The sequence below is a fragment of the Macaca mulatta genome, chromosome 13 (assembly GCF_049350105.2).
Source record: "Macaca mulatta isolate MMU2019108-1 chromosome 13, T2T-MMU8v2.0, whole genome shotgun sequence".
In the NCBI taxonomy this organism is placed as follows: domain Eukaryota; kingdom Metazoa; phylum Chordata; class Mammalia; order Primates; family Cercopithecidae; genus Macaca; species Macaca mulatta.
Window position 1 is genome coordinate 44,173,398 of NC_133418.1, and position 16,752 is coordinate 44,190,149.

Consider the following 16,752-nt stretch of genomic DNA (forward strand, 5'->3'; position numbering starts at 1 on the left):
TAAAATTGATAAACTACTTGCAAAACTAATCAAGGAAAAAAGAGAAAATATTAATTAGTTAAATGAGGAGTGGGGAAAAAAGAAACAGTACTGCAGATCCTTATACATCTAACAAAAAATACATATGTATTATGGACAATTTTATGCCAGTAAATAAGAAAATTAAATGAAATGACAAATTCCTAGAAGGCAAATTAACAAAGCTGATCTTAAAAGAAATTAAACAATGTAAATACTCATATGATTGTAAACCTTTCTTCAAATCCTCACACTCACATTATTTTATCAGTGAATTCTACCAAACATTTAAAAAATAAATGAGGCTCATCTTAACACATTCACTTCCAAGAAAATAGAAAGAAGGAAACATTTACAATTCATTTTTTAAGGGAAAGCATAACTTTGATACCAATACCTCTGAAAGAGAATAAAGGAGATGAGAAAATCATCTCAACATCTGCAGAAAAAGCATTTGATACAAGCCTATACTTACTCATAATTTTTTTAAAGTCTTTTGGCAAATAGGTAATAGAACTAGCTTGACCTAATTAAGATATCTAAAAGAAATGTAGAGTGAACAATATAATTAATGGTAAAGAACTGAAATTTCCCCACTAAGATCCAGAAATCACAAAATATTTATCACCACAATATTGTACTGTAGGTCCTAGCTAGTACTATAATGCTAGGAAAAAAAAACAAACTGTAAGTATTGGGAAAGAAGAAATACACTTACATGATTTGGCTGTGTTCCTATCCAAATCTCACCTTGAACTGTAATAATCTCCACGTGTCAAGGGTGGTGCCAGGTGGAGAGAATTGAATCATGGGGGTGGTTTCCCCATACTGTTCTCCTGGTAGTGAATACATCTCATGAGATCTCATGGTTTTTTAAGGGGGAGATCCCCTGTACAAGTTCTCTTGCCTGCCACCATGTAAGACGTGTCTTTCCTCCTCCTTTGCCTTCCGCCATGATTATGAGGCCTCCCCACATATGTGGAACTATGAGTCAATTAAACTTCTTTCATTTATAAATTACCCAGTCTTGCATATTATATGTCTTTATTAGCAGCATGAGAACAGACTAATATAACAGTCATAATTTGCAGGCACATGACTATGTACATAGAAAATCCAAAAAGAAATTGTCAAAATTTTAGAATTATTAACTGAATTTATCAAGTTCAATGGATATAAAATCAATATACAAACCAACTTTTTCATATTACAGACACAGAAACTAAGAAAGGTGCCCATATCCACACACTTTTCAAAACTAGAAAAAGGCTAACACTCGGCTCAGTGCTTCAAGTTTGGTGTGGTTTTTTTTGTATATATGCAAATTTGAATATTTCAGTTACTCCCTAATCAATCAGAGGCCAGTCCACACACTAGCCCCCTGTATCTCCTAGGCATCAAGACATTAAAATGCTGCTGGCCACAGTGACAATCCATGGGAAATGAAGGGAATACCTGATGGAGGCAAAGTGCAATTTTCTGAAATGTGGAGCTGCAAGTAATCTAAGCTTTCAGCTTCTGTCACAAGTTGAGGATCAAGAATCACAGGTAGTGAACGGATTTACCTACAATGGAAGCTAAAGACAGGATAAGGGGAAATGGTGGATGTGTCCAGGGCCTGTCACAGGAGAAAGGAGAGTGAGTGGAAAAAGCCGAGTCTTTGGCCCCAGTCTCATATTTACACAAGATGTTAATTCTGAACTTCAAATATGTCCTGCAAATGAAGTAAAGACACTAAGAGGACTGAAAGTAGATGTTTATCACACAACTTGAAATCCATGTCCCATTCTTCATCCACAGTGTCTACAACACACCATCAATTAATATTTTCGGTAAACTCTGCGGTTATCTTGTAAATGCTGTAATTATATAGATGGGATGGTATATTTATATGCTAACATTATTTTATTACATGTGAATATTTAAAGGTTTGTAGCACCCATCAGCATTTTTTTTTCCTCCTCCTCTTTCTTCCCCTCCTTCTGAACCCATATCCTCCTCCTTCTCTTCTCTGCCTTCCCCTTCTCAAAACATGAAAATGGTCAGAGCTTCCAAGGTCAACCTTGGAAAGACTCTGGATCCCTAAATAGCTAAGTGAACTCTCCAAGCATGTAGGTGGAATGTGAACGGTGATATAAGGCTTGCCTGGTATGAGAGAACAGAGCCAGAAAAACTACTTTGATATTGTGAGTATTACCCTAGTTTTAGCTCTAGGCTGGTATTGTCTCAAGACATTGGGATTACGGCAGGAAGTTCAAAGCTTCCATTATTGTGGCCAAGGTTTCTGCACATAGAACCTGCTGACAGCTGTCGTGGGTGATGGCTCAGCCTGTATCCTAGAGAAGCAGAGGCTTGACGTAGGACTTCCTGTTGGCTGGGTGTCTTCAGCCCGAGGCACCTGCAGTGCTGGATTAACCAAGGAGCAAACTAAGCAGGTGCTTAGGATGCAACTAAATCAAATACCACCCCCATCACCCACTCCAAGAAAAGCAGAGATGATTTTACATTTAATGAACTTGCTGAGAATTTTAATTTTTCCATCCAGAGGAAAAAAAAAAACTTATTTTTCTTTCAGCTTGCATTTAAGTCTTCTGTCATTTTAAGTAATTTTATTTTATTATGAATTAAAGTGGGAATGCATCACAGTGGTGGTGGTGGTGGTGGTAGGATTAAGTGCTCAGAGCCTGTAAAAGTTTTAACCTGGCCCTAATAACCATTCCCTAAATTTTCCAGGATCCATCCTCATCCCTCCTGGGCTCTTGTTCTCTAGCACACATATTTCTTGTGTAACATCTCTATTTTCTATTATATTTAGCCCCACATCACTAATCCTACCTTTGCCAGGCTATTGGTATTCAGCTCCTAAATTTAGGCAGCCTAGTTATCATTTACTTTGTACAATTTTTTTTTTCAATATTACCCAGTAAAATTTTGTATTTATAAAGCAACTCCCACAGATTCCTTTAACACGTAAAATATACTTACAATGCTTAACGTACCCTAGTACTGCCCCAAGATCTTCCACCAAAAGTTCAAACGTCTCTTTGGGGGCAGGTGTGATTTTTTTTTTTTTTTTTTTGCAAGTTCCCAGAGTGGACAGCGTCTAGGCACTACTGGGTGGAGTGGACAGTGGTTTGAGGAGGGAGAAAAGGGAGAAGTGTCCTAGGCCTCCACTTAGAAATTTTAATTTACTCCCTCAAATCAAAGCTGGCATTCAGCACTTCAGAGTGTCCCTTCTACTTCTTTTGTTTCAGCTCCTGCTTGTTGTTCAGAAAAACTGGCAAATATGTTTCAGAGCATGCTTAGAGTTGTGAGATAGACAAAAGAAAGATGACTGATAGCTTGATTCCTTGGAAAAGGGGTACACTAATCAGAAAGTAAAGGAAAGAATGATTCCAGGACTTTATTTCTCCAAAAACATAACAGAAAAACTCTCTAGTGAAATTCTAACAGCCATATGCAGAGATTGAAGCCATTGGTAAATTCTAGTCTTCAGGCCCCTCCACACTTACCTCTACCAGTTTGTTGGCATGCTCGCGGAAAACCTGGGCATATTCTTTCACTTCCTTTTCATTTCCACTCTTTGCTGCCTCAATGAGAACTAGCAAAGGAACATTGGTTTCCAAGAAAGAATCAGATATGTGATCCATCACTGCTTTCCGAAGCTACAGTTGAAACAGAAACAAAAAATGACATACAATTAAGAAACAGTAGAATTGTCCATTTTTTTCTAAACTGCTTTTGAGCTCTCATTACCCAGGGAGATAATATTCCTATTTTCTTTTTAAAATTTCCCCAGAGCTTATACTATTAAAGGAAAACCAATGACTGATGGAAGCGTGTGAATTAAACATATTATATGTCAACCTGAAAGTTACATAAATGGTCTGTTGCTCAATACACTATGGGCCCTCTCCCATCAAAGGTCTTCTCTCATCTTTCATTGACCCAAACCTTCAGGATGTTCTGAATCATGACACAGTTGAAGAATTCAGGCTCTTTGAAAAGGAAAAATCTAGGCATCAACCAACAAGTTGGGAGAACTTTGAATAAAGATCTAAACTTTGAAGCAAACCCTGAAACTTTGCCACTGTGCAGTCTCCTGCCCATTCTAGATCCATTGTTTGTGTTAGATAGAAGCAGAAACATGAAACATCTAACAATCTCAAAACTGTTTGTGCCCAGGTGCTATGATGACATAGTTGCTATGTTCCAGAAATACTTATAATTATTCTTCAAGATAAATGAGAATAAACAAGCCCAAATCTTCTAACAATGCATAATTATACATCATTCCCACATTGTTAAAATAGAAAGCAGGGCAGCTGCATGAAAATAAAATGAAACTGTCCCTGAAAAATCACCTTGGTGCTGTTTTGTTCATAATTATCTGAATGTATATGGGATGTATATAAAAATAAACAGAAGAGAAGATGATAAACACTCTGAATGTTTTCCAAACAAATATACCTATCCAGGAGCATTCAAGTGAATCTCTTGATAGGATGACACACACACATTCGTTATTGGTCAGAACAAGGAAAATTAGGAGCAAATCTCAATTCCTTTTTGTACTAATTACCATAAAGTATGCATGAAAGTACTTATAACTTAGTTTGGTTTAACTCTGAATTGTGTTTGACATTTTACCATATATAATGTAATAAAGTCTATGTAAAGTTAACATCTCCCACATACTCATTTGACAAAGTGTATTAAATTACTGCCTGGGATAATGTTGGTTATTGGTGAGCTCATATATAATGTGTCATTTACTCAACTAAAATCTTTGCATATTATATCATTTCATTCCTATCACAAACTATGAGATAGGAATGATTCTTATACTAGTTCTTCAAATGAAGAAGCTGGGACTTTAAAAAGTTAAATAACTCGTCTGCAGTCATAAGTTAACAAATGACAGTGCCTAGGGTAAAAAGGTCTGAAGGAGATCCTACAGTGAACACTTGAAACTGACCTGCAGTGGCTCTCTTCCAGAACAGTCCCACAATGGAGGAAAAAATATTTAGAGTGGAATCAAAATTGAACTTGACAGGGACAACAGAGACAAAAGAAAGAGAAGGTTGAGATAAAGTAGGGGGGATAAGAAGAGTCAGGTTATCTCAACAATCAGACAAACATTTTTTAATACCACACAAAAATAACAGAAGTGAGAACTCCAGGAACTTGAAAAGCCATCTGCATCAAACCTCTTTCTAAGCCTTCAGGAAGATAATGTTCACAAAAATGAGCAACTTAAAATTATCATTACTTTGAATGATTATTAAAATTATCATTCAAAGTTATTATAAGAAAAATTAGATTAAGAAATATATTATCCCTAAGCATACTGAAAGCATGCCAAAAGGATATGCTTATAAAACAGATTAAAACTGTAACCTACCATTTCAAATAAATTAAAAACATCACAAAAATAATATAAAATATGGAAGAACATGACAAATTCGAATAAGAAAAACTAAAGAATTAGGTCATGAAACTCAAGAAAGAATTATAAATAAAAGAAAATCATTTGAAAAAGACAAGAATGAATAAACACCACAACAAATGCCATAAGACAAATAGAGTAAGGAAAAGTTTTAAATCCAAAAAATATTTTTTAAAGAGCTAAAACACTGTTTGAGAAAATGTGACAAATACTGAAAATAGGCAAAGAAAAGTCAATACAGGGCTACCAGAAAGTCCATGAAAAAAGAAAATCAAAACAAGAAAACAGAATGAATACCAAAAATTGTAATCAACGAAAACTTTCCAGAATATATGTATATATTGAAACTGTATTCTAATACTGTATATTTTTAAATTGCTAAGGTGGGTTTTTAATGTTCTCACCACAAAAATAAGTATGTAAGGTGATGAATATGTTAGTTTAATTTAATTATTCATAATATATACATATATCAAAATATCACACTGTACTCCACAAACATATATGTTAATGAAAAATAAAAAATTTGAAATTAAACAAATAACCTACAATCTGAAAGAATGTATTATGTACCTGAGAAGACTGACCCGTAATTATCAACCAAGATATTTTCCAGTAAAATGACTGAATTCCAAAGAAAAAATGAGAGGAAAAAATCTGCAATTCAACAAATATACCGTATGATTTATACAGGAAAAAATAGATTATCAGCAGACTTTTTAATAGTAAAGATTTATGCCAAAGGAAAATATTGTCTTTAAGATACTCAAGGAAAGATAATGTAAACTAAGAATTTTATAACCAGCAAAACTGACTTTCAAGGATATAAGGCATAGAAAATCTGATAAAAATGCAAGAACTCAGAATATTGTTCTCATGACCCTTTCCTATCTAGTTATTTTAAGAATTAAATTTTAAGAATTAAAATAACTAGAAAAATATTAACATAAAAAGTGATAGAATATAGTATGAATGTTTGTATACTCTGACAATAAAGACATATTACAACATTGTGAAAAGGGGACGAGAAAGGGAATAGAAAATAATAAAATATTTTAAGCATTTTATGTGATTTTAATTATAGGGGAAGTATGAATATTGTTATTCCAACATTATTGTGTTTAAAGGTAAAATAAAGAAAATGATTAACTATGAAATTTTAATTCATCATTTCCTATGCCCTTGCTAACCAGAAGTGTTGGTAGGGTAGAAAGTAATTGAAGAAAAATTCTCCAATGCTAGATCTGAATTAGAAATGTCAGTAGAAACACATAGGATTTGATTCAGATTTATTGAGGCATAACTGACAAATAAATATGTATATATTTAAAGTGTATAATATGATGATTTGATAAACATACATTTTTTATAAACATATATATTGTGAAATAATTACCACAATTGAGTTAATTAACATATTCATTCCCTCATATAGCTACCTTTTTTTTTCTTTATTGGTGAGAACACTTAAGATCTACTCTCTTAGCAAATTTCAAGCATAGAGCACAGTATTTTTGATAAGCATCATGGTGTATATTAGATTCTCATAGCTTATTCACTGTATAACTTACAGTTTGTACCCTCTGACCAACATTTCAAGCCTTTCACCACCCCCACCTCCAGCCCCTAGCAACCACTGGCTTACTTTTTGTTTCTGTGAGTTCCACCTCTTGTTTGTTTGTTTGTTTTTAGGTTCCATATATAAGTGATGCCATATAGTATTTGTCTTTCTCTATCTGGCTTATTTCACTAAGCACAATTCCCTCCAAGTCCATCCAGGTTGTCACATATAAAAGATTTCTATTTTTATATGGTTAATAATATTCCATTGTGTATATACCTATTTATCTGTCTATCACATTTTTTATCCATTTATCTATCAGTGGACACTTGGTTGATTCCATGTCTTGGCTATTGTAAATAATGCTGCAATAAACATGGGGTTGCAGATATCTCTTTTAGATATTGATTTATTTCCATCAGATTCTACCCAGAAGTGGGATTGTTAGATAATATGGTAGTTCTATTTTTAATTTTTTGAGGCACTTCCATACTGTTTTCTACGATTGTACTAATTTACATTCCCACAAACAACGTTCAAAGCTTTCCTTTCTCCATATCCTTGCCAATGTTTGAAAACATGAGATTTTAAATTGAAAACATACGCACACTTGCAAACACTTTCTCAGTTCTGTCTAATGAAAAAGCCTGAAAATAATGGCTAGCCTAGTAGTGATCAACAACTTGAAACACAACTTTACACTACAAAAACAGAAAACAAAAACAAACAAACAAGCAAAAAAAAAAAAAAAACAGAGCTTCATGGAGAAAGGGCTGATTCCAGGCACTCTGAGGCCGGGATTGTACAAATAAGCTTGAAATATCTTTTCATGCCAGGTAGCAAAGAACTATCAAAGACTCCCAGGGGCATGCCAGAATAACAGGAGGCTCCCACTGGCCAAAGATAGAGATGCTTTGAGTTGAAGATAAAAGACATTCCCTGCCTCCCAGTAAACTTAGGTCCTTGCATACGCGAAGGAGAACTGCCTAGTGTCCTGTTACTGCTCCAGTATTGTACATTATTAAGAAATGTAATTCTGTTGTCTGGAGCCTTTGTACATTTTGAAGTTTATTAGCTACAGTAGTTGGCCTGCCCTAATTTAACCTGAAAATAGAATTTTTATTTTCCTACAAATTCTGCCTTCCCTTACTTAGACCCTTTCTACTTGAAGTGTGGGCCACTGGCCAGTACCACGCCATTTCCTGGGAGCTTATTAGAAATGCAAAACCAAGACCCATCCAGACCTGCTTTTAACCAGAATCTGCATTTTACTAAGATGCCTAGGTGATCCTTCCACAGTATAAAGTTTGAGGAATGCCTCCCTAGAAGATCTATTGTCAAGTTCTTAGTCTCAAGCATCAGAAACTAATTCTAGCTGATTTAAGCAGAAAGATTGACCCATCAGTTCACAAAATGGGCAGAATTCAGAAATGTTAAGACACCCTGTGTCTTTGTGACAATAGGTTTTGATACAAAATGTTAGGCAGACCTGATTTTCATCTGGGTGAAACAGAGACTAGAACTCTAGGACATACATCCTCACCTAGTTGAAAGAGTACAGGAGGTAGCGGCCGGGAGGAAAGTATTCTTTGAAAACAGTGTTTTGGCCATTTAAACTTCTTATACAGAGATTCATAACATGAGAAATTCCCTGAACACAGAAAAGGAACTCAGATACTGACCCAAAAACAAAAAAGTGGCCAGCAAAGAGAAGATCTGGCAGAAAACTAATTCAGAGATTCAAGCATGAGTGGAAGTTGAAAATAAATAGAGATACATTTATAAGAAATAATTAAAAGGTGAAGAGTTGTTTATAAGGAACAAGATCAAAAGCTATGAACTAGGACAGGAATGGCAAGTATGCTACAACTCTTCCTTTCTATGCCCACACCAGACATGATTAATCAATTACTGCATTCTTTTGTGCTGAGCTCAAATACTACTTCAACACAGTGCTCCAAGTAGCTACTACTAATCAATCCCGTTTCTCCTTCAGGATGAAAGCTTTCTTTCTTTGCTAAACTTCCCCTGCAATTGAAGCATTTTGCATGCCAATCTTTAGGCAGAACTGGCTATGTGTCTGAGCAACCCAATGCCATCTTGACTTTCAGAAATAAAAGTTAACACCCAAGTTGAGGCTGGGCAGATGATGTTTAACAAATGCCTGACCATTTAACATCTATCCTGTCATTTAGATAAATGTTTACAAAAATCTTGTTAAGAATAATAACAAGAACAAAAATCTTCTTCATTACTATGATATAAGAAATACCAGCCAAGGTCAAAACTGGGGTTAGAGGGTGATTTCAAATAGGCTCAAAAAATCTGAACCCTTAAATCTTTCCATGAATATGGCTGTTCCAGGCTCCTCATGAATACTGACATGTTCTGCCGTATTTCCTTAAGCTGTGTGGTGTAATTGTTATTAAAAATGAAAAATCAAAGCAACAAAGTGACTGAGCCAGGAGCCATCCAGCCTAGGGGGCTTGACAAGTATTGAGCTTCATTAAGTCAGGCAAAGTTTAGCCAGTCTGAAGGTCAATTAGTGTAATCAGTCAGTGCTACAATCTATCCAAAGCCACTTTAATAAGCCAAGGTGCCATCAATGCACACTCCATTGGTAACGAAGGCACTCTTCATTATTCAGGTTGTGTTGGGAGCAGGTGGGGGAAGCAGAGGCATATCTATAAGGCCTGGGGAAGACATTTAAAGAATAATCATGGTTCTTGCTTTATTTAGTTTTCTTTATAAGAGAAACATGAAATTCTTTGGTCATTATCTTGATGAAACTGTCTTTCATAAGCAAAATCATTTTAATTGGGATACTAGCATCTCCTCTTAATGGAACCAATTACCTCTATCAGGCTCTGTGCTTTTCCCTACCCATCTCATTCACCGTCCACCAAATTCATTCAGGTCTGCTGGATCATTTAAAAGTACAACTGTCATCATTAGCAACACTTATATTGGAGCCAGATCAACAGCCAAATCAACATATGTGCCCTTAGATTTTTTTCTCTATGAGTGCTGATGGTCAGTATAAAAGTTAGGAACATGTCTCACTGATGGAATAGATAATTGTAATAGATTTGTTGCATAAATAACCTTATTCTTCTCTCTCCTTCTATCCATACCATTGCCATGTAACTCTGTAGTACCTGCCCTCTGGGACTCTGGGCTTGGTCATGTCTCATGTTTAGGGTCAATGGATGTTGGCCACCATGATGCATGTGGACATTTGAAAGGCTCATTCAGCATTGGCTGGCTTGGTCTTGTTCTCTGCCATCCCCAGGAGAAGGACATGCCCAGGCTAGACTGCCTGTCCCAGAAAAAGGGTGACAAACCTATTGACCAGGACTGAGTCACCTCAGTCATCACTGTCAAGGCCTTCCCAGATACATTAAGAGCAATAGAATCCAGGCACAGGAGAAGGCCGGGCCAAGATGACCACCTCAGAGCAGTGAGCTACAAATCCTATTGCTGTATGCCCCCGAAGTACTGTTATACTACACTGTTGTGACAATAGATAACTGATAACATACATAGAATAAGTTTTCATGGTCACCAAATCACCTTTTGGTGAAGTGGGAGAGACAGCTTGAAAATAAATTTCTGATCAATTAGCGGACTAGTCTGGGGCCATTTCAATTCATTTCTTTGGACAAATGTATTGAAATAACAGTAGTCTACTCCTCATGTTTCATTATATAGCCATGGGCTGTGTGTAAGAAAATCACAGCCGTAATTTATTATTTTTATAGATTAAATAAACACTTTACTCAAAAAGTTATAACAAAGAGACAAGTCATTGGGACTAGGACAGGGAAGGGTTGATCGGGGCTTTTCCTGAAGGACAGTAATAGGTACTTAGCTCCTACTGTTGATTTCATTTTCTGCCCCAGCACACGCAGGTCAGTATCAAATTCCTCCTTTACCTCCACAATAGGCAAGAGCGCTTGCCTTTATGAGAAGAGACAGTGAAAAGCTGCCTCAGGGTCCCAAGGAATGCTGGAATCATTGTGGATCTCCAGATGGCTTAATGCAGCAGGTACAGCACCTTGACATGGTGCTGTTAAAAATGTTAGCAGAAAATGGAGCCCACAATTGCTGGATGCAGCGTAAGAAAGCAAAGGAGAGGCTAGTGGAAGGGAGAGGATATGCAAGAGACAGAAGCAACTGCAGCAGTGAGATGAGGAGAAGTGGCGAGAGCAGAAAAGCATTGGGGAAAATTAATATTTCATAATAACAATCTTCATTTAGTGCTTACTTTGTGCCAGATACTGTTCTAAATAATTAGAATAACTTGTTTACTTTTCTCAAAAATCACTGGCTACTATTTTATTCATTTTATAGGTAAGGAGACTGAGACAATAGAATTAAGTCACTTGTCCACATTCACAAAGCTAACAGATAGCAGTGGCAGGATTTGAACCAATGTTGCTTGGCCCCAGACTACATGCTTTTAAATACTAACATACACAAGCTCTCATATGTCTACTTTGTACCAGCTTTGTGTACATTATTGACCAAAAGCAACGGTATATATGATGACAGCAGCAAACATTCCAGGAACAAATGTGATTCCTGGATGAGTAAAGTACATATACAAGGGATTCTGAAAGCTCCCCTCTTCCCTACCCATGATATAGTAAGACCAAAAAGAAGAAGAGCCCCTGTGGAGAGGATAAAAGAAGAGACCCCATGGCAGATAGACACCATAACAGGGAATCAGTGATCCTACCAGAGGTAGAAGTGTTGCTGAGTCCTAATGAATCCCTACTCTGAGACTAGAAAGAGACCTGCTTGATACTCACTATGAAACTCTGACTTCCTGGGGGTTTAGGGATCTGGAAAAAAATAGAGAACTTGTGGTCTAAGATATGCCTACTGCAACAATGTATTCGATGAATTAGACTTGCTCTAATGTAACCATTTTCTTATAACTCTTAATGATCAAAATGTTTTAAAATAGTAAATTGTAAGATGCTAAAGAAAGTGTGTTTCTTAGGATTCTAACTGGGTTCAAGCCAAAGGACAAGAGACTTCTCCCAGAAAGACTGGTATCCATTTTCCATGCTTTGATATGGTAATTATGGTTTATAGGGAAATCCATAAGCCAGGTGGTGGCAGAGGTGAGCCTTACTATAGAGAAATCTTTGAAAGCTGCAAATGCAGCTTGGTACTGTGACAATCTAGCATTCTAATTTGCATTCTCACTCTTAAGAGTATTAGGATCAAAAGTTCTTAAATATATCTATTCCATAGTCTATAAACACAGGCATATCCAAAAGTGGGAGCCAGAGTCCTCAGCAGCCAGGACCAGGGACATCTTGAACTTGGTATCAGCCAGCAAGTGCAGAAACTCATAAATACTGCCTTCATTAGCTCATGGGCCCTGTGATTTGTGTCTCTGATGAGCAGGGGCACATTTTTTTGACCCCTCCAGTAAACAGGCAATGTAATTCCTCTGTAAATTGACTACTAGAATGGTTTAAATGCCCTTGCCTACAAGCTGAAAGGCATAGTTAACACTTTTTACATAAGCTAGAAGACCAAAATTTAGCTATCAATCAACCAGGGCAGAAAGGAATGACTTGACAAAATCATTCGTTAAGTCTGACAGGAGTCAAGAACACAAGACTTTCTTCCAACGGTTTAAATGTATGTGTGACAAAGGAATATTAATTGCATAAGACAAGGCATTTAAAGGTATTAGCTCAGCACTACCAGCCTATTTTACCCAATTAAGGCTATTCATCAATGTAAATAACTGCATTTTCTTCAGCAAACCCAAAGGAATGTAGTCAATGGATCATACCTGCTCTAGCAGTTCTTATTTTGTGGGAGTGCAGAGTCACGAAAGAACAGACACAATTTAACTCACTAACTCAAAAAGAAAAATAAACTGTCTCAAAAATGACCAAAAGCTGTCTACCTATCGGGTGGAGCATGAGGAGTCCATGCTGTATATTGAGCAACATCTAATACTGCAAAAGTATTTTGTACAAAGTCTAAAACCCTGCAACCGTTTGATAAATATGCAACAGTTCCCTGCAGAAGACAGTCCAAGAAAAAAAAATGTCTCTCCCCAGTCAACCAGTTTTGCAGAAGCTCACACTTGCATAAGACTTTGAAGGCTGTGTGCCTCATTTTAATGTACTCAATGAAAAACATCTCTGCAATTCCTTTTACTGGAGAAATATTCATTCTTGAAAAACTAAAAAAGGTCTCTTATTTGCCTTTAATTGTGAAATTCAAAATTCCTTTCTGATCTCAAGAGAAATAATGGATCTAGAAAGAAAAATTTACACAAATGCCATAGTTTTATTCAAGATATGTAACTGTTATGCCAAAGAAGTGAAATGAGAGTAAACGTACAAAAATACGATGGTATAGATACTAATGCAATTAGCTCGAAGGTGGCAGGAACCTTATTATAAGAGACATAAGAAGTCCTCAGAAAGAAATTATGCTTTATCGCTTACTTAGTTTACTAAACTGTACTCAAGGGCCAGTGTTCAGTCATTTATTCCTTCTACTGGCATTTCAGTAGCTCTTGGTAGATAAAGCACTGTTTTTGGCCAGGGATACAGAAAAAAAAAACAAGACAAGCCATCTCCTCTCACTTTCTGCTGAAAACTCCTCCACTGTCTCAACTCCCAACTACTAACAAAGCTACAGTGATCAACATGACCTCATATATGGTTGACTGGCCTCATAAATGGTGCTTAGAGCTAAGCATGAGCTATTCGTGTCGAATGTGTTGGAGGCTGGCCTAAACAACACTGTAAAATAGTCTAATTTTTCTACATTTCTTTCATAGCATATTGCACTTTTTTTTTCTTACTTACAGATTATCTTAAGATTTCTCCACCCCTCCATCAGAACAGGCATTCTTTTAATCGCCCAATGTCTAAGCCCAGAAGAGTTGGCATTTCAAAAGGGTTAAGTTTTAGGTGGCAAGGGTGAAGGTGGAAAAGACATTTCTAGCATAACTACCTTGCTCAGATCTCTGAACCCAGACCAAAAAGCAGGTCAACTCTTCTGCATATATGGAAGGTCTACTCAGTTTCTGGCTGCTAATTTTAATAATAATCCTGTGCATGTCCTGTTTTTATAGCTTGCAGAGAACTTTCCTAGACATTATTTCATTTGTCCTTCCTTACAATGTCATGGTGTGGGTGAAGGGTGCTGTTTGTAGGGTGAGCATCATTATTTGTGTTGTTTAGAGGAGGAAAGGGAGGATCCTCTGGTTGCATATAGCAAGTGCCAGAGTCAGGTATTCGGGCTCCAATAATAATGTCATTTTACTTAAGATCTATGGGTTTATGGACCTGGCTGTTGAAGTTCACAAATCCTAACTGGACAAAGGTCACTTTTCTTTCAATTCTTCACTTCCACCCCTAGTTGATTACTTACTCCCAGCCTTATGTCTCATCCACCATTGCTTGCTCCAAAGGGGGATCTAAGATCAGATGCCTGGATGTTGTATTCTGAGTATCTAATATCTGCCATTGATTAACTCATGGTGAATAGGCACAAGTTGCTTTGAGTACAGTGTGAAAAAGTCAAAAGCTGCATCCAGTTTTTAGGTAAGGTAGGTAATGGTCCCTACCAAGGACCTTTAGGAAGCTTGTAATATGCCCCAAAAATGATTTAATCCCCTCACAATTTAATTGGCAATTGGGAAAGACAATTTCTGAACGGATGAATTTGATGGCAGGCTAAGAGCAGAAGCCTATAAAAAATGTGTGGTTAAAGAGCATGAAGCAAGATACAGAGACGAGCTCTCAAAACCTATTATTTCTTTCAAATGGGGTCAATCCTACACACCTGTTACGGTGTGGTAGGATTGGTACCAAGTAGAGTCACCTGGCCCTGTACTGCCACATGTCATGCATTCCACATTATAGCACAAGTCCTGTGGGTCTTAGAAGAACGTCTATTATAAACATAGGCACCCGGGGAGGAACCCAGACAAAACTCACTACTTCTCAATCTAGGTATGAGTGAAACCTCAGTTCACTTGAGTGGGATGGGTAGCTTGGGGGAATAAGATGCTGTTGAGTGAGGAAGGAAGAATGATGGGACTTACTTCTTGGGGCAGATGCCACTGATAAATGTACCTCTGAAGTTTCCGGCCATTTGTGGTCAGTAAAGGGCTCAGCACACTTTCTAAAACAGAAAACCATTTACCACACTCCCCTGTTTTACTCCAATTATAGATAACGGTGAGCCTCCGAGCTACCTTCCCTCTCCAGAGTTCTTCTTTCTCCAGAGTTCTGCTGCCGTATGCAATACTTTTCACTTCCTGTCTTTAACTATTGCACAGCATGGCATTTCCAACAGCTGCTGAATTTTTCCCTAGAGGTTCTTCATTTCAGATAGAAGCCCAATGATTACTCCACATTCCCAACTTTGTGGAAATCCTATAAAATGACGGGTGTTGTCGCTATTTAAGGTAAAAGTAGTAGGATTCAAGGTCCTTTAGCTTTTCAGGGAATTCATGTTCTTACACCATATTTGTTTTATCTCAAGCTAAGTTTACTTTTAGAGCAGAGATTGGCAGACTCTTCCCTGTAAAGGGCCAGGTAGTATAGATTTTGGCCTTTGTGAGCCAGTTAGTCTCTGTCATGACTAATCAAGTCTGCAGTTGTAGCACAAAAGCAGTCAATACAACATTGCATAATCAAACAGAAGGCTAAGTTTGGGACAGAGATAGTAATTGGCTGATGCCTGTTCTAGATGGTTTCATCAGTGGATTTTAGTCTTATATGCCTCTCACTCTATACATAAGTTTCTACTGCAATCTCTGGCTATTTCAAGCTCCATTTACCCACTGCTTACTTGTAACCAAGCATCTGCTGTGTCCAGAAGCTACCTCCTTAAGAAGAGAACTGAAGAGGCCAAATGTGGCCTCTAAGAGCCCCCAAGTGATCAGTGTGACTGGTATTTGACCAAATGACTTTTGTTATTTCTTTGCCTCATACTCTGCTAGAAAGCAAAGGTTATTCTAGTGGTCCCTAAGAAATTCCTTTTCTAATATAAGCTTTGAGGCAAGGAAGGAAGAAGAAAGTTACATGCAAGAGTAGAAGTTGTATCTAGTTGGGCTGGCTGGACTGCTTAATGTAGGTGTTCTGGCCTAGACTGGACCCCAAATCATGAATTTCCTGCTGATTTGGCAACAAGGGTGCTTCCACACCCTTGATACTGTTGCCAAAACACACAGAGAATGCACCCAAAGAGCAGCAGGCAAGCTGGTTTCTATGGTAACTTGTGACACAATGCCTACTTGATCAGTCAGAAGTTATCCCCTTTCAACTAGTTAATTTGGTATCTGTAGATACAGCAGCAGGGCCACATTGGTCTAAGCTTGCGTATTTCACAGGAGAGGCTGAAGGAAATCTGCTCAGAGTCCATTAGTGCTGACTTCTCCCTGCCCTTGGAACTCAGCATCCTCCTGCTCCCATTTTTCTGGTCTCCCAGCCCTGCTCAGAGGTGCATTTTTTTTTTTTTTTTTTTTTTCGAGACAGAGTTTTGCTCTTGTTGCCCAGGCTGGAATACAGTGGCGCAATCTCAACTCACTGCAACCTCCGCCTCCTGGGTTCAAGCAATTCTCCTGCCTCAGCCTCCAGAGTGGCTGGGAATACAGGTGCACGCCACTGTGCCCAGCTAATTTTGTATTTTTAGTAGAGATGGGGTTCCACCCTGTTGACCAAGATGC

The 16,752-nt window shown here is 37.4% G+C and overlaps 1 protein-coding gene across 3 annotated transcripts in view; it reads right to left on the reverse strand.

Moving 5' to 3' along the window:
• CTNNA2 (catenin alpha 2) overlaps positions 1–16,752 on the reverse strand; it is a 1,167,663-nt gene that overhangs the window by 230,492 nt on the left and 920,419 nt on the right. For all 3 annotated transcript variants that reach the window (XM_015112724.3, NM_001266343.1, XM_077958576.1), the window contains 1 exon segment: positions 3,531–3,683. In XM_015112724.3, the coding sequence (XP_014968210.1) occupies positions 3,531–3,683 (153 nt within the window).